This window comes from Thamnophis elegans, chromosome 1, assembly GCF_009769535.1.
Source record: "Thamnophis elegans isolate rThaEle1 chromosome 1, rThaEle1.pri, whole genome shotgun sequence".
Taxonomy (NCBI): domain Eukaryota; kingdom Metazoa; phylum Chordata; class Lepidosauria; order Squamata; family Colubridae; genus Thamnophis; species Thamnophis elegans.
The window spans coordinates 67,724,730-67,739,554 of record NC_045541.1 but is presented as its reverse complement, the minus strand read 5'-3'; the positions used below and the strand labels follow the sequence as shown (position 1 = coordinate 67,739,554).

Sequence of the window (14,825 nt, the reverse complement as noted above, 5' to 3'; positions counted from 1 at the left end):
CCCTGGAGCCGTTGGCCGGGCTGGGCATCTTTGGCTTGAAGCCAGCGAGAGGGCCCCTGTGCCCCAGCGGAGGGCGGGCGGGCTGTGGGCTCCCGGTCCCCACATCAGTTTGCCTCAGTTGGCGCGGCTCCAGGGTCGCTGCCCATCAAGCGGGACATCAGGTTAGATAATAAGTTTAATGATTTTGTCTTTTAATACCTTTTGGTCTCTTTTTCATCTGAATAATAATGCTTTCCCTTTATGCCATGTAGGCAATCTGCAGGACACCTTCAGTCAATGGTGTTTCATTTGTGGCATTCTAGCATGCTGAGATCAACTCACTGAGATTTGGCGGGAAAATGATTGATTTTCAGTGGTATGATTTTTGGTAGGCAAATCTACTACCATACACTCAATCTCTCCCTGTAATGACCTAAAATCATGCCGACAAACTGCTTTGGTGTGCAATTTGGTACCTTTAAAAATGATTAAAAACCTGGGGGCCCATAATCTGGCCTTACCTCATCAGTCATTTTATATTGTCAATCTGTGTGGTTTTCTGGATAAAATACAGGAGTGGTTTTACCATTACTTCCTCCTCTGCAGCATGAAATCATGCATTTGCTATTGTTGTTAAAGGGATCATTTGTCTCCAGAATCTTCTTGTATCCCTATTGCCTGATCCAGGTGCCCACGTGCTTGGGCTTGGCAGCTGGGATGACCGTCACATCCTGGGTGACTGTTCTGGGAGGATACAGTCCTCGATGTATGACCACAACTGAGCCCCAAATTTCTGGTAAGTGAGAAATTTGTGAAGTGAGCTTTGCCCCATTTTACGACCTTTCTTGCCACAGTTGTTAAGTGAATCTGGCTTTCCCATTGACTTTGCTTGTGAGACGGTCGCAAAAGGTGATCACATGACCTTGGGTCATAGCAACGGTCACAACTTTGACCCAGTTGCCAAGCATCTGAAATTTTATCACATGATCATGGGGATGCTGCAAAGGTCATAAGTGTGAAAAACAGTCATAAGTCACATTCCTGTTGTAGCTTTGAATGGACAAAATGAGCTGTTGTTATTCGAGGACTATGTATGTGGCTGTCATAAATTCCTGGAGTTGCCTGCTCTTCCCTCCTAGGAACACCCCCCCAACCCTTTCACACACACAATGAAGCAGCATATCAGTAACCTAGGGGGAATCATTCTCATATATAACTCTAAAACATTTCTTCCAATATTTTCTTCCTTCAGTTTCATTCAAAATAATTTCATAATTTTAAATTTGAATTCCTAGAGGCTTCTTGTTTCTCCCCCACTACCCACTATCCCATTCCCCCTCTCCCCCCTCTCTCCATCCAAATCAGTGCACTTTTGCCTTTCTTCATCATAACTATTCCTTGTTTTATTTCAGTTCACGTTTTTCTCTTTATATACATTGTATCAGTGTATTTTTCATTACTTTTTCTTAGCCGCAGTTTCTTTCACTTTCTCATTCTACACAGAGTCTTTTTCATATCTTCCAGAAGCATAATTCCACACAATCTTTCATTAAGCATGTATTTAAAAGTTAACATTCCTCCCTTCTCTCCTTTATTATTTCAAAATAGTAAGTTATTTCTTGGTTATACAACACAATCCTTTATGTCTATGCTTTCTTGGAAGAAAGTCACACTGTTCGGTGCCCAGTGCAATTTGTAATTCTCAGTACGAGGAAGTGTTATGCCTGAGCAGAAACCCATTTCTTTCTCACAATCCTTTTCAGCGCTTCCTTCACCTCCTTATTCCTTAGGCTATAGATGACAGGGTTGACCATAGGAATCACTACTGTATAAAAGACAGCAGCAACTTGGTCTTGTGCTTCAATGTCACTTGAGGAAGGCTTCAGGTAGATGAAAAGAATTGTGGTGTAGAACAAGGTAACAGCCATCAAATGGGAGCCGCAGGTAGAGAAGGTCTTCTTCCTTCCCCCGCTTGAGTGGATTCTTTGGATAGCAGTGATAATGTAGATGTAAGAGATAAGGATGATGAAGAATGAACACAGTCCTATCAGTGAAGAGATGACAAAAAGCAGAATCTGGTTGAGCTGTGTGTTTGAACAGGCAAGCTTCAGAATTAAAGGTACATCACAAAAAAAATGGTTTATGACATTGGAGCTGCAAAAGGGAAGGCGAAAGGTAGTGTTTGTGTGTACCATGCCATTGGCACAACCCACAAGATAGGAAGCGAGCACCAGGCAAATGCAAACCTTCTTGGACATGACAGTAGGATACAACAGTGGGTTACAGATGGCCACATAACGGTCATAGGCCATAGCAGCTAGCAGGAGACATTCGACACTTGCAAACACAGCGTAGAAGTAAAACTGAGCAGCACAACCAATGAAAGAAATGGATTTCTTTTCAGCCAAGAAATTCACCAGGGTTTGAGGGACAATGACAGTAGAGTAACAAAGATCTGAGAAGGACAGGTTGCTAAGGAAAAAGTACATAGGTGTTTGGAGATGGGAGTCAAGACGAATCAGTGCAATCATCCCTAGATTTCCAAGAAGAGTGATCACATAGATAGCTAGAAACACCACAAAAAGAGTGGTGCTGAGCACTGGATTATCTGTGAATCCTACAAGGATGAATTCTGACACTGTGGTTTGATTCCATTGGGCCATGGCATTAGTTCAGTAAGCCTGTAAGATAAAGAAGATTGTCAGGTCCAAGCCCAGAGGACAGAGCCAAATCCAACCCAATCCTTTACTTCAGTGGTTCCCAAACTTGGCAACTTTAAGACTTATGGACTTCAACTCCCAGAATTCTGGGAGTTGAAGTCCACAAGTCTTAAAGTTGCCAAGTTTGGGAACCACTGTTTTACTTGCTAACCCCTAATGGACAGAAGGTTGCTAAATTAGCTATAACCTTCTAACCGAGTAGAGATATCCTGAAGGATTCTAGGATGAAGCTACCCCGAACTTCTTTCTCCCTCCTCCTAGGACTGCATACACTCTTAATTTGGGCTTCTCTCTGAAGGGAAGTATTCCCTCCTCCTTTGAAAAGCTTTGTGATGCCAAAGCTCCACTATTTCTCCAGGTGCACATTCTACACAAAGATGGATTGACTCATACTCCTGTAAATCTAAAAATGTGAAGAACAGCTTAAAATATATAGCTGTTATTATTATTCATTCTCTTTTAAGCTTCTTTTTGTTGCAATTTATTAGATATGTTAAAACAACCCAGGGACACATATAATAATTAAAGATGTAAATGTGATGCTGAATTATACTCCAGATACATGGAATCTAACATTTTATGGAGAATTCAGCAAAGAAAATTGTCCTACAGAGATTTAAAAAAAAGTATGCTCCTGGTATTGAACTGTGGAATTGATAGATGGGTTCTTTTATGAGTTTTGAACATGTTGTTATATTGTACAAATAAGAAGATGGAACACCATGTTTCCATATGATCTAGATTTAAATATGTTAATGAATTTAGTTACTGCAATATTAATATTATATGCCTCATTTTTCCCCTTCAGTTTTAGTTTATGTTAATCACTATTTTGTATATATTTTTTCTGATTGTGTTACCACTGTTGCATCATTATTAGGATATACATATTACAAAATAAATAACTATCCTCCCTCCCCCAATATGAAATAAATCTTTGCAGGTCTGTCTACATCGTAGTATACATCAAGATCAAAAACCATATGTGGAAAAATCAAAGGGTTCACATCCACTATAATACTGGCATAAGCACACAGAGGAAATAAATAGACTATAAACAAACTTGAACCAATTTGATTTTGTGAAATTGTAGAACACAGCTGCCACCTGTGACTTTTTCACATTGAAATATTTGAAAATGCACTTGAAATGAAGAACCTTGTTAGAAACATATTATCAAGGGAAGCCTTAATGTGTTTAGATTATGCTTAATGAACTCCTATTAGAAGCTTTTAACATTTTATTTTTAAAATCAATACTAGTGAATAGGGTAGAAGATAATGCATTCTTTTGGCTTAAAGCTAAGTCTACCCTATTCAAACAGGTATCACTATAGTCCATCTACCTGCTGCCTAAAAGAAAAAGACACTAAAGTGCATTTCTCTTCAATTGATGTGTGCTGTCACATCCAGGTCCAAATATACCGCACAAAATCTTGAGTTTGCAGTGTGGAGAAAAGAAGATGAAGGGAAGCACATTTGATATGCTCAAGTACATTCAAGAAAATGCAGAGTAAATGGGCAGGAACTGCTTCTCATGCAGAAACTAAGAGTCCAAGTAACAGGTGGAAATTGTAGTTATCTGGAACAGTCAAACCATGAAGGTTGTGGATTATCCATTTCTGGAGGATTTTTAGAGGGGTTGGACAGCTACTTCTCAATGGCTGAATTGGTATTCCTGCACATTGCAGAAGGTTGGATTAGATTATCTGTACGGCTCCTTCCAACCTTGCAGTTCTGTTACTCTATGAAAATTGCCCATGCTTAACCTCATCTGAAGATATAGATGGGCAAACCATTTCTTGTAGGCAGTGGATGGACTCCACCCCTAGCTTTTGCAACCCCCTATGATCATTCCTGCTGTTTTGTGATGGCACATATCCCCCCCCTCACAAGCATAGCATAGGTATAGTATAGCACTTAGCACTTAGACTTGTATACCACTTCATAGTGCGTTTATAGTCCTAAGTGGTTTATAGAGTCAGCATATTGTCCCCAACAATCTGGGTCCTCATTTTATCCACCTCAGAAGGATGGAAGGCTGAGTCAATTTTGAGCCGGTGATATTTGAACTCACAAATGCAGCTAACAGTCAGCTGAAGTAGCCTGCAGTTGCACTACATTCTAACCACTGTGCCACCTCGCCTCAGTATGTTAAATCTTGCAGCTTAATCTTTCCCAGTCAATGACAAATGAGAGGGGGAAATCCATTTTAAAAGGAATGTGCAGCTCTTGACTGGAGAACTATTTCCTACTATTAACGAATCAGCCACAGCTGCCACAGCCAAAGCACAATAGCTTGTTGCTCTCTAAGAAAGCTCATTGATATTTACCTTCCTCTGAGGAAGATGTTGTGGGGTGTCATCTGAGATGGCTGCAACTTATTTGTGGCAACAGAAACCGTTAATAAGCATTCTTATGACTGATTGTAATATCTCCATGTAATCTTTGTTTTGATTGTATCTGTGGAGAGAGATATTTGCCTCAGTTCTGAATGAGTGATGTACCAAGCCAAAGCTGATCTATCACATGAATTTTAACTGAGTATGAAATATGTTCAGAAGGATTTTAGCTCCTGTCCTGTGCTTATCTCATTATAAATCAATGAAACTACTTTGGAACATGTTTCAAAGGGGTTGCCATGCTGATCCATTCTAGAAAAAACAACAGATAAGAGTCTTTAGAGCAAGTAAGCGCTGAAGTGCAATGTGGGTTCTGACAAAATGTTACTCATTGTTGAGTAATTTCTACAGGTTTCTGTTCATTTTTTAAGCATTGCATTTTTTTTTTAAATCTGAGAGATCTCATAGGATTAATTCTCCTGAAGCCTCTGAAAAATCTGGTGACATGACAACAATTTAGCATGGGATAACAGGAACTAAATATTCAGACTTCTGTGTAACATAATTATTCCATAGGTTTAAGGAATTGCAAAGTTTGTGACATTGCTCAAATTATATTTCTAAAGTAATATTTTGCAAAGACTTACTTATTCTGACATTCACAGAAAATTGAGACTTGTAAGGAATCAAACCCCCATCTACACTTGTTTAAAACTAATGTTGAGATCAATTTCCTTTTAAATGGGCATGTTATAATTGTTATTGAAAATATCAAAGACCAAGGCTTTGAACTTTACTCTTTGTCTCCACACCTCACATTGCTTCAGGCCATCCCTGATTCATTTCAAGTAAAGAATTAAGACTGGAATTTGGAATAGATAGTTCTGGGATTGTGAAGGAATTTTTCTCCAGTAACGCCATGAACCCACAGTTGGCTCAAAATATTTTGCTTCTTGAGACAAAGAAGAAAACAACATCTCTTCTCCCATTCATTCTACAAGACTGAACTGTGTGGGCAATAGAATGTTTAACATTGACATGAGGGCAATATCTCCATCACTCTTGCAGGCACTATACTAATTTAGAATCCATGGTCAGATTTCAGTATATAATATTCTCTCTCTCAATATCTTGCTAATGCTTCCCTGGAGGAGCTACAGCACTTTGTCCAAAAATAGGACTAGTTTTGTATTAATTTGGCAAAAAAACTCTTACAAGGTAAATATTTTGAAAAGGCAGCCCCTCTAACGATAAAGAAGACATCAATTATTTAGTGAGAGAATTTAAAACCACTTTCTGAAGCTCTACCTCTTTACAAAGAACATGTTTTTGCTTGATCTCTGGCCAAGGGAAAGCAAGCACTGATGTGGACACAAGACACAAAATGTACTCTGCATGATCCTGAAAGTGACTTTACAAAGCAGAACTTGCCATTTTTGAAAGCCAGTAGTATTGCTCATGTTTTAACCATTAAAATAGCCATTAACTAGCTTCTATAAACATTAGAACATTATAAAAAAGAAAACATTTGAACAGAACTTTGATCAAATAAAACTGTGTCAGTTTCATGGCAAGAATAGCTGTTGCTTAAGAATGCATGCATTTATTAAAAGAACAGTGCTAATGTCTAATGGTTTATTTCTCTCAATGCTTTTGGGAGCATTTTCTTTTCACACTTTGAATTAAAATTATCAATTTATCCCAATAAGGCAATAAAGGCAAATGTTATCACTCTTTTTTATGCCCAGTGGTGGGAATTTCAGTAGATGTTGCTTTCCTCGCCACTGTAGGAGAAACAGCACCTGCCAATATTCTATACCTCTTCATTTTTGCATCATGACATCCTAAATTTCATTTTTCTCTTGTAAGGTTCCAGCAGTTGTTCAGAGCCACTGAAATGCCAAAGAGAGTGAGACTCAAGACGAGGCTTGCAAAAAATATCAGCTTTTATTTATGGCCATAGCAAAAGCTGGGTGACAAAACTATATCCAAAACATACAAACAAATGCATGTAAGGAATAGCCACCCCCTGGAAGAGTGGCTCAGAGTATTATGTACATTTTAGGCAGATAGAAACAAAGTTTATCCAATCAGAGACAAAGATTCGTTACCAACATGATCTTTAAAGTGTTCTTTTATTCAAGCTCCTGTCTCTTGTCTACCTTATCTATGGAGTATTCCTATAGCCTTGTGTAGGGGGTGGCAGTCCCCCTTTGCCAAGTTGTTTTTCTGCAGAATGCTTTAAGGATTTATGAGCCAGGAAAACTTCCTACTTTGGTTTCTTTATCTGTGCGTGATGATATTCCCGTGTAACAATTTCTTCTATGTTTTCAAGAATGTGTCTAGCTTTGAAGCCAAGAATAGAAGCGAGACACAGCAGTGAGATAACATTTGCAGTAATGCCATACAGTATTAAGGTTACAATTTGCTAGGCTAGAAAGCAACTAATTTCTGACAGTATACAATAATATAAGCAGAAGCCAATATTGATTCATATTGATTCATATACACCTTCACTTTGATAAAAGAACTTGATAAAAGTTCTGGGCAAATGACACAAATGAAGGTAGAATTTTGCAATGCTCCTGTGCTGCAAATTAATTCTGAACCTATTTTAATTGTTTGGGGAGGAAATCACACTTCCCTAGCACAATATAAAACATTTAAAAGTCTAATGGGGAATCTGCCTTTGATGCAGGCTGTAAGTTTTCCTATCTTTCATTCCATCCTATGGATGAGGAAAAGAATACTGTCTGATTAGGTTGTCCTTTTAGAGTCAATTAGCATCGTTTTACACTTACCATTTATGTCACAGCTCGTCCCCCTTTTTTTGCTTCTGATATAGCTAGAGACTCTCATAAATATTTACAACAATTCTGGGCCTACAATCTTTCTTTTAATATTAATTCTATGAAAAGACATATTTCTTTCCCTCTATATTCTCCTGTCTGCTTTAGCCTTGCTACTACATCTCACTAAGGACAGTTTTGGTGCTCCTCCCTATTTATGGGCTTTTATCATTAGAGACAAATCTTTATATGGTGGATTTGTGACTTTGGGTCCTCCTCCCTGAGGATTTCCTATCCTCAGCAGCACAGATAAAGTAATGATGGCTATTAATTGGCTTATTTCAGAACAAAATAAATACAAAGTGAGTGCTGCATCTATATTTAGGCCACAGAAAAAGATAGACTGCTAAATATCTCAAAGTGAATTAATTTAGTTGTGCCCAGGATCAATTTAAAGAGTTTGGAGACCCAATGCAATTGCCAACTCTGCAAGGTAGACCAGAACTGAAAAAGAAATTCACAGGAAGACTAAAATAAGATTTTATTGGGAGTGTATAATAACAGAATTTTACAAGTTGGACTGTCCTTTTCCTCCTTGCCCTTTTGTGCTCAGGGTATTCTTAATGCTATTTCTATTCCCAGCACTTAAAGAATGCTTTTGTCTTTGCTGCTTACATAACAGTTTCAGTATGCTTGCTTCAGAATGACTTCCCTTTCTATACCACCCAACACAACCTTAGCTTGATACTGCAGATGGGTTCTTCCAAATGAGATGGAAGCGGAAACAATAGTAGGTTTGTTTGCATTGACAAATTAATTTGGGAACACTCATCATGTAGTAAAATCCTACTTAGAAGAATTATGCCATTGGTTTGATCTACCCATTGCCTAAGACGGTGGACTTGGCTTGCTTTGGCCTGTATGGCCAAGATGCATCCCACTTAGCCCTATACTTCAACTTGACCTCTTGAAAATCTTTTTAGCTCAATCTACCCACTGGCTAACAAAGAGCTGCCTTGGCCAGCAGGTAGACTGGACTTTTCAATTGGTCTGTGACAAATATGAAGCACTTTTTCAAGAGTAGAGTGACAAGGACAGGCAGTGTTCCCCACCCCTCCACTTTTGCATGCTCATAAGTAACATCTTACTGTTGTTCTGCTCCAAGCTCTGTTTTTCTGGGCTACCGTGTAGCTACATTATGATTCCTGAAACTGGCACTAGTTGTGATTCAGGATAGTCAACATGTTCATTTCATATGCGATTGTCCACTGTGAACTGAACATCATTTTACTATGTGAGCTCTTTATCAAATTACTATGTGAGCTCTTTACCATATTTCTTCCAAATTATTATTCGTTTTCTAGAAACTTAAGAACTATGATATCAGACTACTGTACATTGTGAATATTTGAAAAACAAATGAAAATTAACTGAAATATTGTTCAACACTGTTACTGTGATTACATGGGAAATAACACACAGGTGACAGAATTCACACTCACTGGATTAACAGAGAACTCACAATTTCAGCTCATCTTCTTTGGGATATTTTCTGCTGTTTATGCCATCACCCTGGTGGGTGATGACCACCCTCTGTCTGGTGATTAATGCCGACACAGGCTTACTGTTAGCCACACTTTATTCACAGCAATTACTGACAGGCAAGACATTGGCAGCAATCCAGACTCCCACAGATAAGAGATACAATACACACAAGAGCTTCTCCAGCTTGTAATGAACGGTTGTGTCCTGCAAAAGGTATCCTCCCAAAGTCTCTTCTTATATACTCTCTTGGGAGGAGCCAAGCCACAACCACCTGGACTTGATTATCTCTTATGAGTCTGTCTCCATAACTGCTGCCTCCGTTTCTCCGTCCTTCTTTGCCTGACATCAGGGACAAACTCCCTTTGATCTTCCCCACTGCCCCATAGCCGACTCATAGGGTCCCTTGCTATTGGAGTCCATCGGCAGCTCCAACGGCTCCTGCTGGGACACAACAGAAACCTAAGCATGATTATCTTGATCAGAATCAGTCCTTCTCTTAACACATTTCTTCCTTACCAACTTATCTTTTTTGAATACTTGTTATTTCTCCTTTGTTACCCCACAATTCCTAACCAGTCTTTTAAAAGAAAAGTTTATTTCTTATGGGGGTTGTTTAACTTAGCCTTACTTTTATAGTCTTTTGACCACCACAGAGACGTGCAGTCAGGGGAGGCAGGGGAGGCAGGAGAGGCGGGGCCTCACCAGTGTCATGAGGAAAAGAAAAGAATTTTTAAAATAATTAAAAAGGCTAAGGTAGTTGCTGCCAGACTCCAGAGTCACAGTGACTCTGAATCTGCTTAGTGCTAACTGTAGGGGGAGGTGAGAGAACTATGGGCCTCCTTTGCATAAGGAATTTTTCGCCTTTTAATGCTTGCTCAGAGTTAAGCAAGGGTTAAAAGGCGAAAAATTCCTTATGCAAAGGAGGCACGTGATTCTCCTGCCCCCTGATCTGGGAGCAGCAAATCATGCCTTGGCAGCCTTGCCTAAGTAAGTTGCTTTTTTATTAATTTTTTTACATTTTCATCATGGTGGGCGGACAAGAGGAGAGTTGAAATCCACAGCTGGAAAAAGTATGTGGATCGGACGGAGGGACGGGGGAGAGGCGGCGGAGCACAGCAGCAGCAGGGACATTCTTGCCACTGTGTCCAACAGGCCAGGCATCTCGTGTTTATGTCCGCCATAAATGCGAGACACCTGGCCTGTTGCACATAGTGGTGGTGAGGGGAGGAATGGGCTGGCTGGGCTGGCTGGCTCACCTGGTTGAGTTCCCAGGGAGCCGCCTTGGGCACCGCGACTCACCCTGCAGCTGTCCGGCAAGAGGACCAGGCGAGCGATGGGCCCCGCGTCCAGCGCAAAGCGTTGCAGTGCTTCCCCGGTGAAGAGGTCCCACCAGACGACGCAGGAGTCCCAGCTCCCGGAGAGCAGCCAGCAAGGTGCCAGCCAGCTGGGCGGCACCAGCAGGGCTGTCATGGCGCTGCCGCTGGCGCAGCTCAGCACGCGTGCCGTGGCAGTGTCTGCGAGAAAGAGTCAGCCAGGTAGCGGCCAGTACCACCAGGATCACCCCCCGCCCCATGTTTCTGCAGCCCAGGAGACCCACCCGAGGCGGCTCCCTGGGAACTCAACCATGTGGGCCGGCTTCTGCTTTGCTCCAGGAATTTTGGGGCGGGCTAAAGGGGGCTCCTGCCCAGAGCGCAAGTGCCCCCGACGCCGCCCGCCACATGTAGCTCTTCCCGACATCCCTCTTGGGCCTGACCGAGGAAGTCTTCCTTGGCTTGTCCCGGGCAGCCTCACCGGCCATGAAGCTCACTGCACGTCACTGCACAGAGTGCTACCTCCTAGCTAAGATGATCTATGATCACTATTTGGCAATCTGCATTCCTCTACTCTACTTCATCAAAATGTCCCAAACAAAGTGTGTTCAGCTAGTAACAATTTCCTGCATTGCTGGCATCATTAATGCTTTCATTCATACAATGGCTGCATCTAGACTTTCCTTCGGTGGCCCAAACATCACCAAACATTATTGTGAAGGTCCTCACCTTTTTTCTCTTTCCTACTCAGATATCTTATTCTTAATTACCTGCTGGTATTTGTATTTATTTCAATTTAATAGCAACAAGCCTGACTGTTCTCACCTCCTACAAATATATCCTGGTTACCATTTTAAAGATACGATCTGCCATGAGCCATAGGAAAGCTTTCTCCACTTGTACATCTCACCTTGAGGTCATCACCATTTTCTATGGATGTTTCAGCTTTATGTATGCACGACCAAGCTCTAGGTCAAATTATAACCTAGACCAAACAGCCTTTGTGTTCTATGTAGTCGTGACCCCCATGCTCAACCCATTAATTTACAGCATGAGGAACCAGGAGGTAAGAGGTGCCTTCAGAGGTGTAATAGGAAGAAAGTTTCATCTTCAACAGATATATTTTTAAAAACTATTGCTCTTTGCCAAAATTCAGGTTTAGAAAACAGCTGCTCTAAGTAGAAAATTTTTTACTATTGTGTTTCATTAGTTGTTGCCTTTGTTTTATCAAGGCCATCTGAAAATTGGTCGTGTGTGCTTTTTTTTTTTGATGCAGATGCTATTCCTAAAATTCCTTTCCTTGGAAGAGGGTATGAGACTTGCAGAATTGATGTTAGCATTCCCAAGTAGAGCAGACTGGAAACACAATCAGAGGAGCTAATTTGACATTAGTGTAAGGCTACATTACCAGAATCTTGCTTGTCTGACAGTATAAATTTCCCACTGTCTTTTTTGTGCCTTACAAAGTTAGCGGGTTTTCTTTCTGAGTTTCCTTCTTTGCTCATTATGCATCTGAGGGCTATATCCTCACTTACCTAATCACCCTCTATGCAGCATTTCTCTCCTCCTCCCCATCTTCCATTGACATTCCCACACAGTGTTACAGTGAAGTTTCAGTTACAGACCTCAGATTTTACTTGTTTAACTAATTTATACATTCAGTCAAATGAGTGCCTAACTCAGGTAGTGTGCATCTTCAATAAAAATATTCTGTTCCAAAGGATGGGAATAGGAACTGAGAAGAAATGATTCCAGGGAATATCTGACAACATCTCTTGGAGGTCCATGGTTGAGATATAGAATTGAGTATCATCAGCATCCTGATGATATCTTGTTCCATGCCAATGCATGACTTCATGCACTGGGTTGTGTAGATATTGATCAGGAGTAGAAAAGAACTGAATTATGAGGCACATCACAAAGTAAGTGTCTTAGGCAAGATCTCTCTTTCTCTCATTGTTCACCCACAAAACTGACTGAAAAGGCCACAAGGAAGGACTGCAGCACTGATATGCAACACTTACATCCTTGAGCTCCCATGTTGATGGAATTCAAGTTTGACAAGGGATCACAGAGGGTGAGGAAGGTGCACCACCTCCATCATCGTCCCATCACAAGTTATGAACAAGCACAACTAGTGATGTTTCTATGAAGTCTCCAAGTGTTAAACTTGACTGAAAAGAATCCTGATAATCTGCTTCATCCAAGCACCTTGGAGCTGCTGGAAATTATCCAACACAATTGAGTCCAATGATGATTTACTGAAATGGTAAAGATCACAATCTCCAAAAGGGCAGGTGCAACCAAACTACAGTCAAGGAAGAATTTCCCACATAATACATTTTGGAAGACCTTTATCAACCAGGAGCAGCATGGATCTAAAATACCCACAGCTCTCAAGAATCCAGTCACTTTCTCTGGGCCCAAAATATAAATTCTCAGTTCTCACCAAATAATCACAAAAGATTGTGCATCATCCAGCTCCACAGGATCTGCACTTTCAGACTTCAATTCCTAGCGAAATCACATCAACAAGCTACTACCACTATTAAAGAGTGTTTGAAATCACTGGTCTCCAACTCAGTGTAGGTTTTTAAATGTTTTCTCTGAATGATTCTATTACTATTCTGAACAGTTTTGTTAATATATATATATATATATATATATATATATATATATATATATATATATATATATATATATATATATATATATATATATATTATATATATATAACTTTAAATAATAATAAAAACCACATTTTCGAAAGGCACTGTCTGTCTACATGGGGTTTAACATGTGTGAGAAAAGATATGATAAAATACTATCAATAAATAAAGTGAAAGAGAGAATGTGATCTCTACTGAATACTACATTTTCCACTAGTAAATATTTCGAATTGCAATTTGATTTATTAAATCCTCACTGTGTAATTAACACAAATTAGTAGATGGAGCAGTTTGTAGTACTTCAGGGAGATGTTTCCCAAACCAATATTTTTCTCAGTAGAATTATCTTCTCCATCACTCCAAAGAGAGTTGAAGGAAACATTAATATCTGCAGCAGTGTATAAAGCTGTTGAGTTACTGGAGATTGAAGGAAAATATTTGAATTGTTTTTAGAACTGCGAAAGTTTCAAAAATCTGCAAATCAAAGCTTGAAAAAAGGCAGATATTTTAATATGTGAAGGAAGTTGTTGAGCTGCAAGAAAGCAAGTGAGTTTGATAATCAAAAAGGCAACTATACATTTGTTGTGTTTTATTGTTTGTGAGAGTTTGCTTTAAGAGTTCATGGGATGACAAGTTATAGTTACTTCAAAGAGAATTGTCTGTATGTTCAGAGAAGATTCAGATCAAGCCTGTATGTCATGCATATAACCTGCACAATGCCATTTAAAATGTTTAAATATTGTCTTTTATATAGTTCATATTACATCAGAAACCATGGGAAGCTTGGTAATCTAAGAAGACCTCAAAATTTGCATCTTTAAAAAAATCCCTTTATATATTAGGAAATTTAGCAGTTCAGTGAGGAATTATCATTATTATTAGATACATAAGATATGAGAGTCAGTATTGTTCACTATTCAGAATTCATTTCATCATTTATTTTATTTTATTTATTTATTTATTTGTCAACATGTACAAGGTAACAGGTATTAGTATAGACATGGACATTTTCACATGAGATGGTATAAATAGATGCAAATAAGTATAACATGAACATATAAAATGAGTACATATCAATGGGGACAGTAGATTTCTTGAGACATCATCTCAAGAAATGAGTAGCCCAAGTAGTCTAAAAATCAGCTTCTACAAGTCATAGAACATGTAGATCCAGCAATGAACCAACAAAACAATATATACAGTTGAAAGCAGTAAGAACCTTTCTTCACTTAGCTTGCTAATTCTTTACTGCAGCTTCTGAAAATATCTTGTGAGAGAAAAAGTCAATACAAATCATATTTTGCTCTGATACCTTTTTGCTGTCTTTCCAGGTTTAAAAGAGCGTTCCTCACCTTGAAGATTTCAGTAGCATTCCCTTGGTCATGAATTGTCTTTAATAGTCTGTGGATAAATTTATTCATGGGCAGAAACTAGTCTAAACACAAATAGTATGTTATATCCAATCTGTCCTT

The 14,825-nt window shown here is 39.4% G+C and overlaps 1 protein-coding gene and 1 pseudogene across 1 annotated transcript; one reads left to right on the top strand and one right to left on the bottom strand.

The window, feature by feature from the left end:
- Nucleotides 1-1,697: 1,697 nt before the first annotated feature.
- Nucleotides 1,698-2,666, bottom strand: LOC116517576 (olfactory receptor 5AS1-like). Its single transcript, XM_032230655.1, has one exon. It carries the CDS (start codon nt 2,640-2,642, stop codon nt 1,698-1,700), a length of 945 nt encoding a protein of 314 aa, XP_032086546.1. The 5' UTR covers nt 2,643-2,666.
- Nucleotides 2,667-9,293: 6,627 nt separating this feature from the next.
- Nucleotides 9,294-14,690, top strand: LOC116505019 (annotated as a pseudogene).
- Nucleotides 14,691-14,825: the final 135 nt, after the last annotated feature.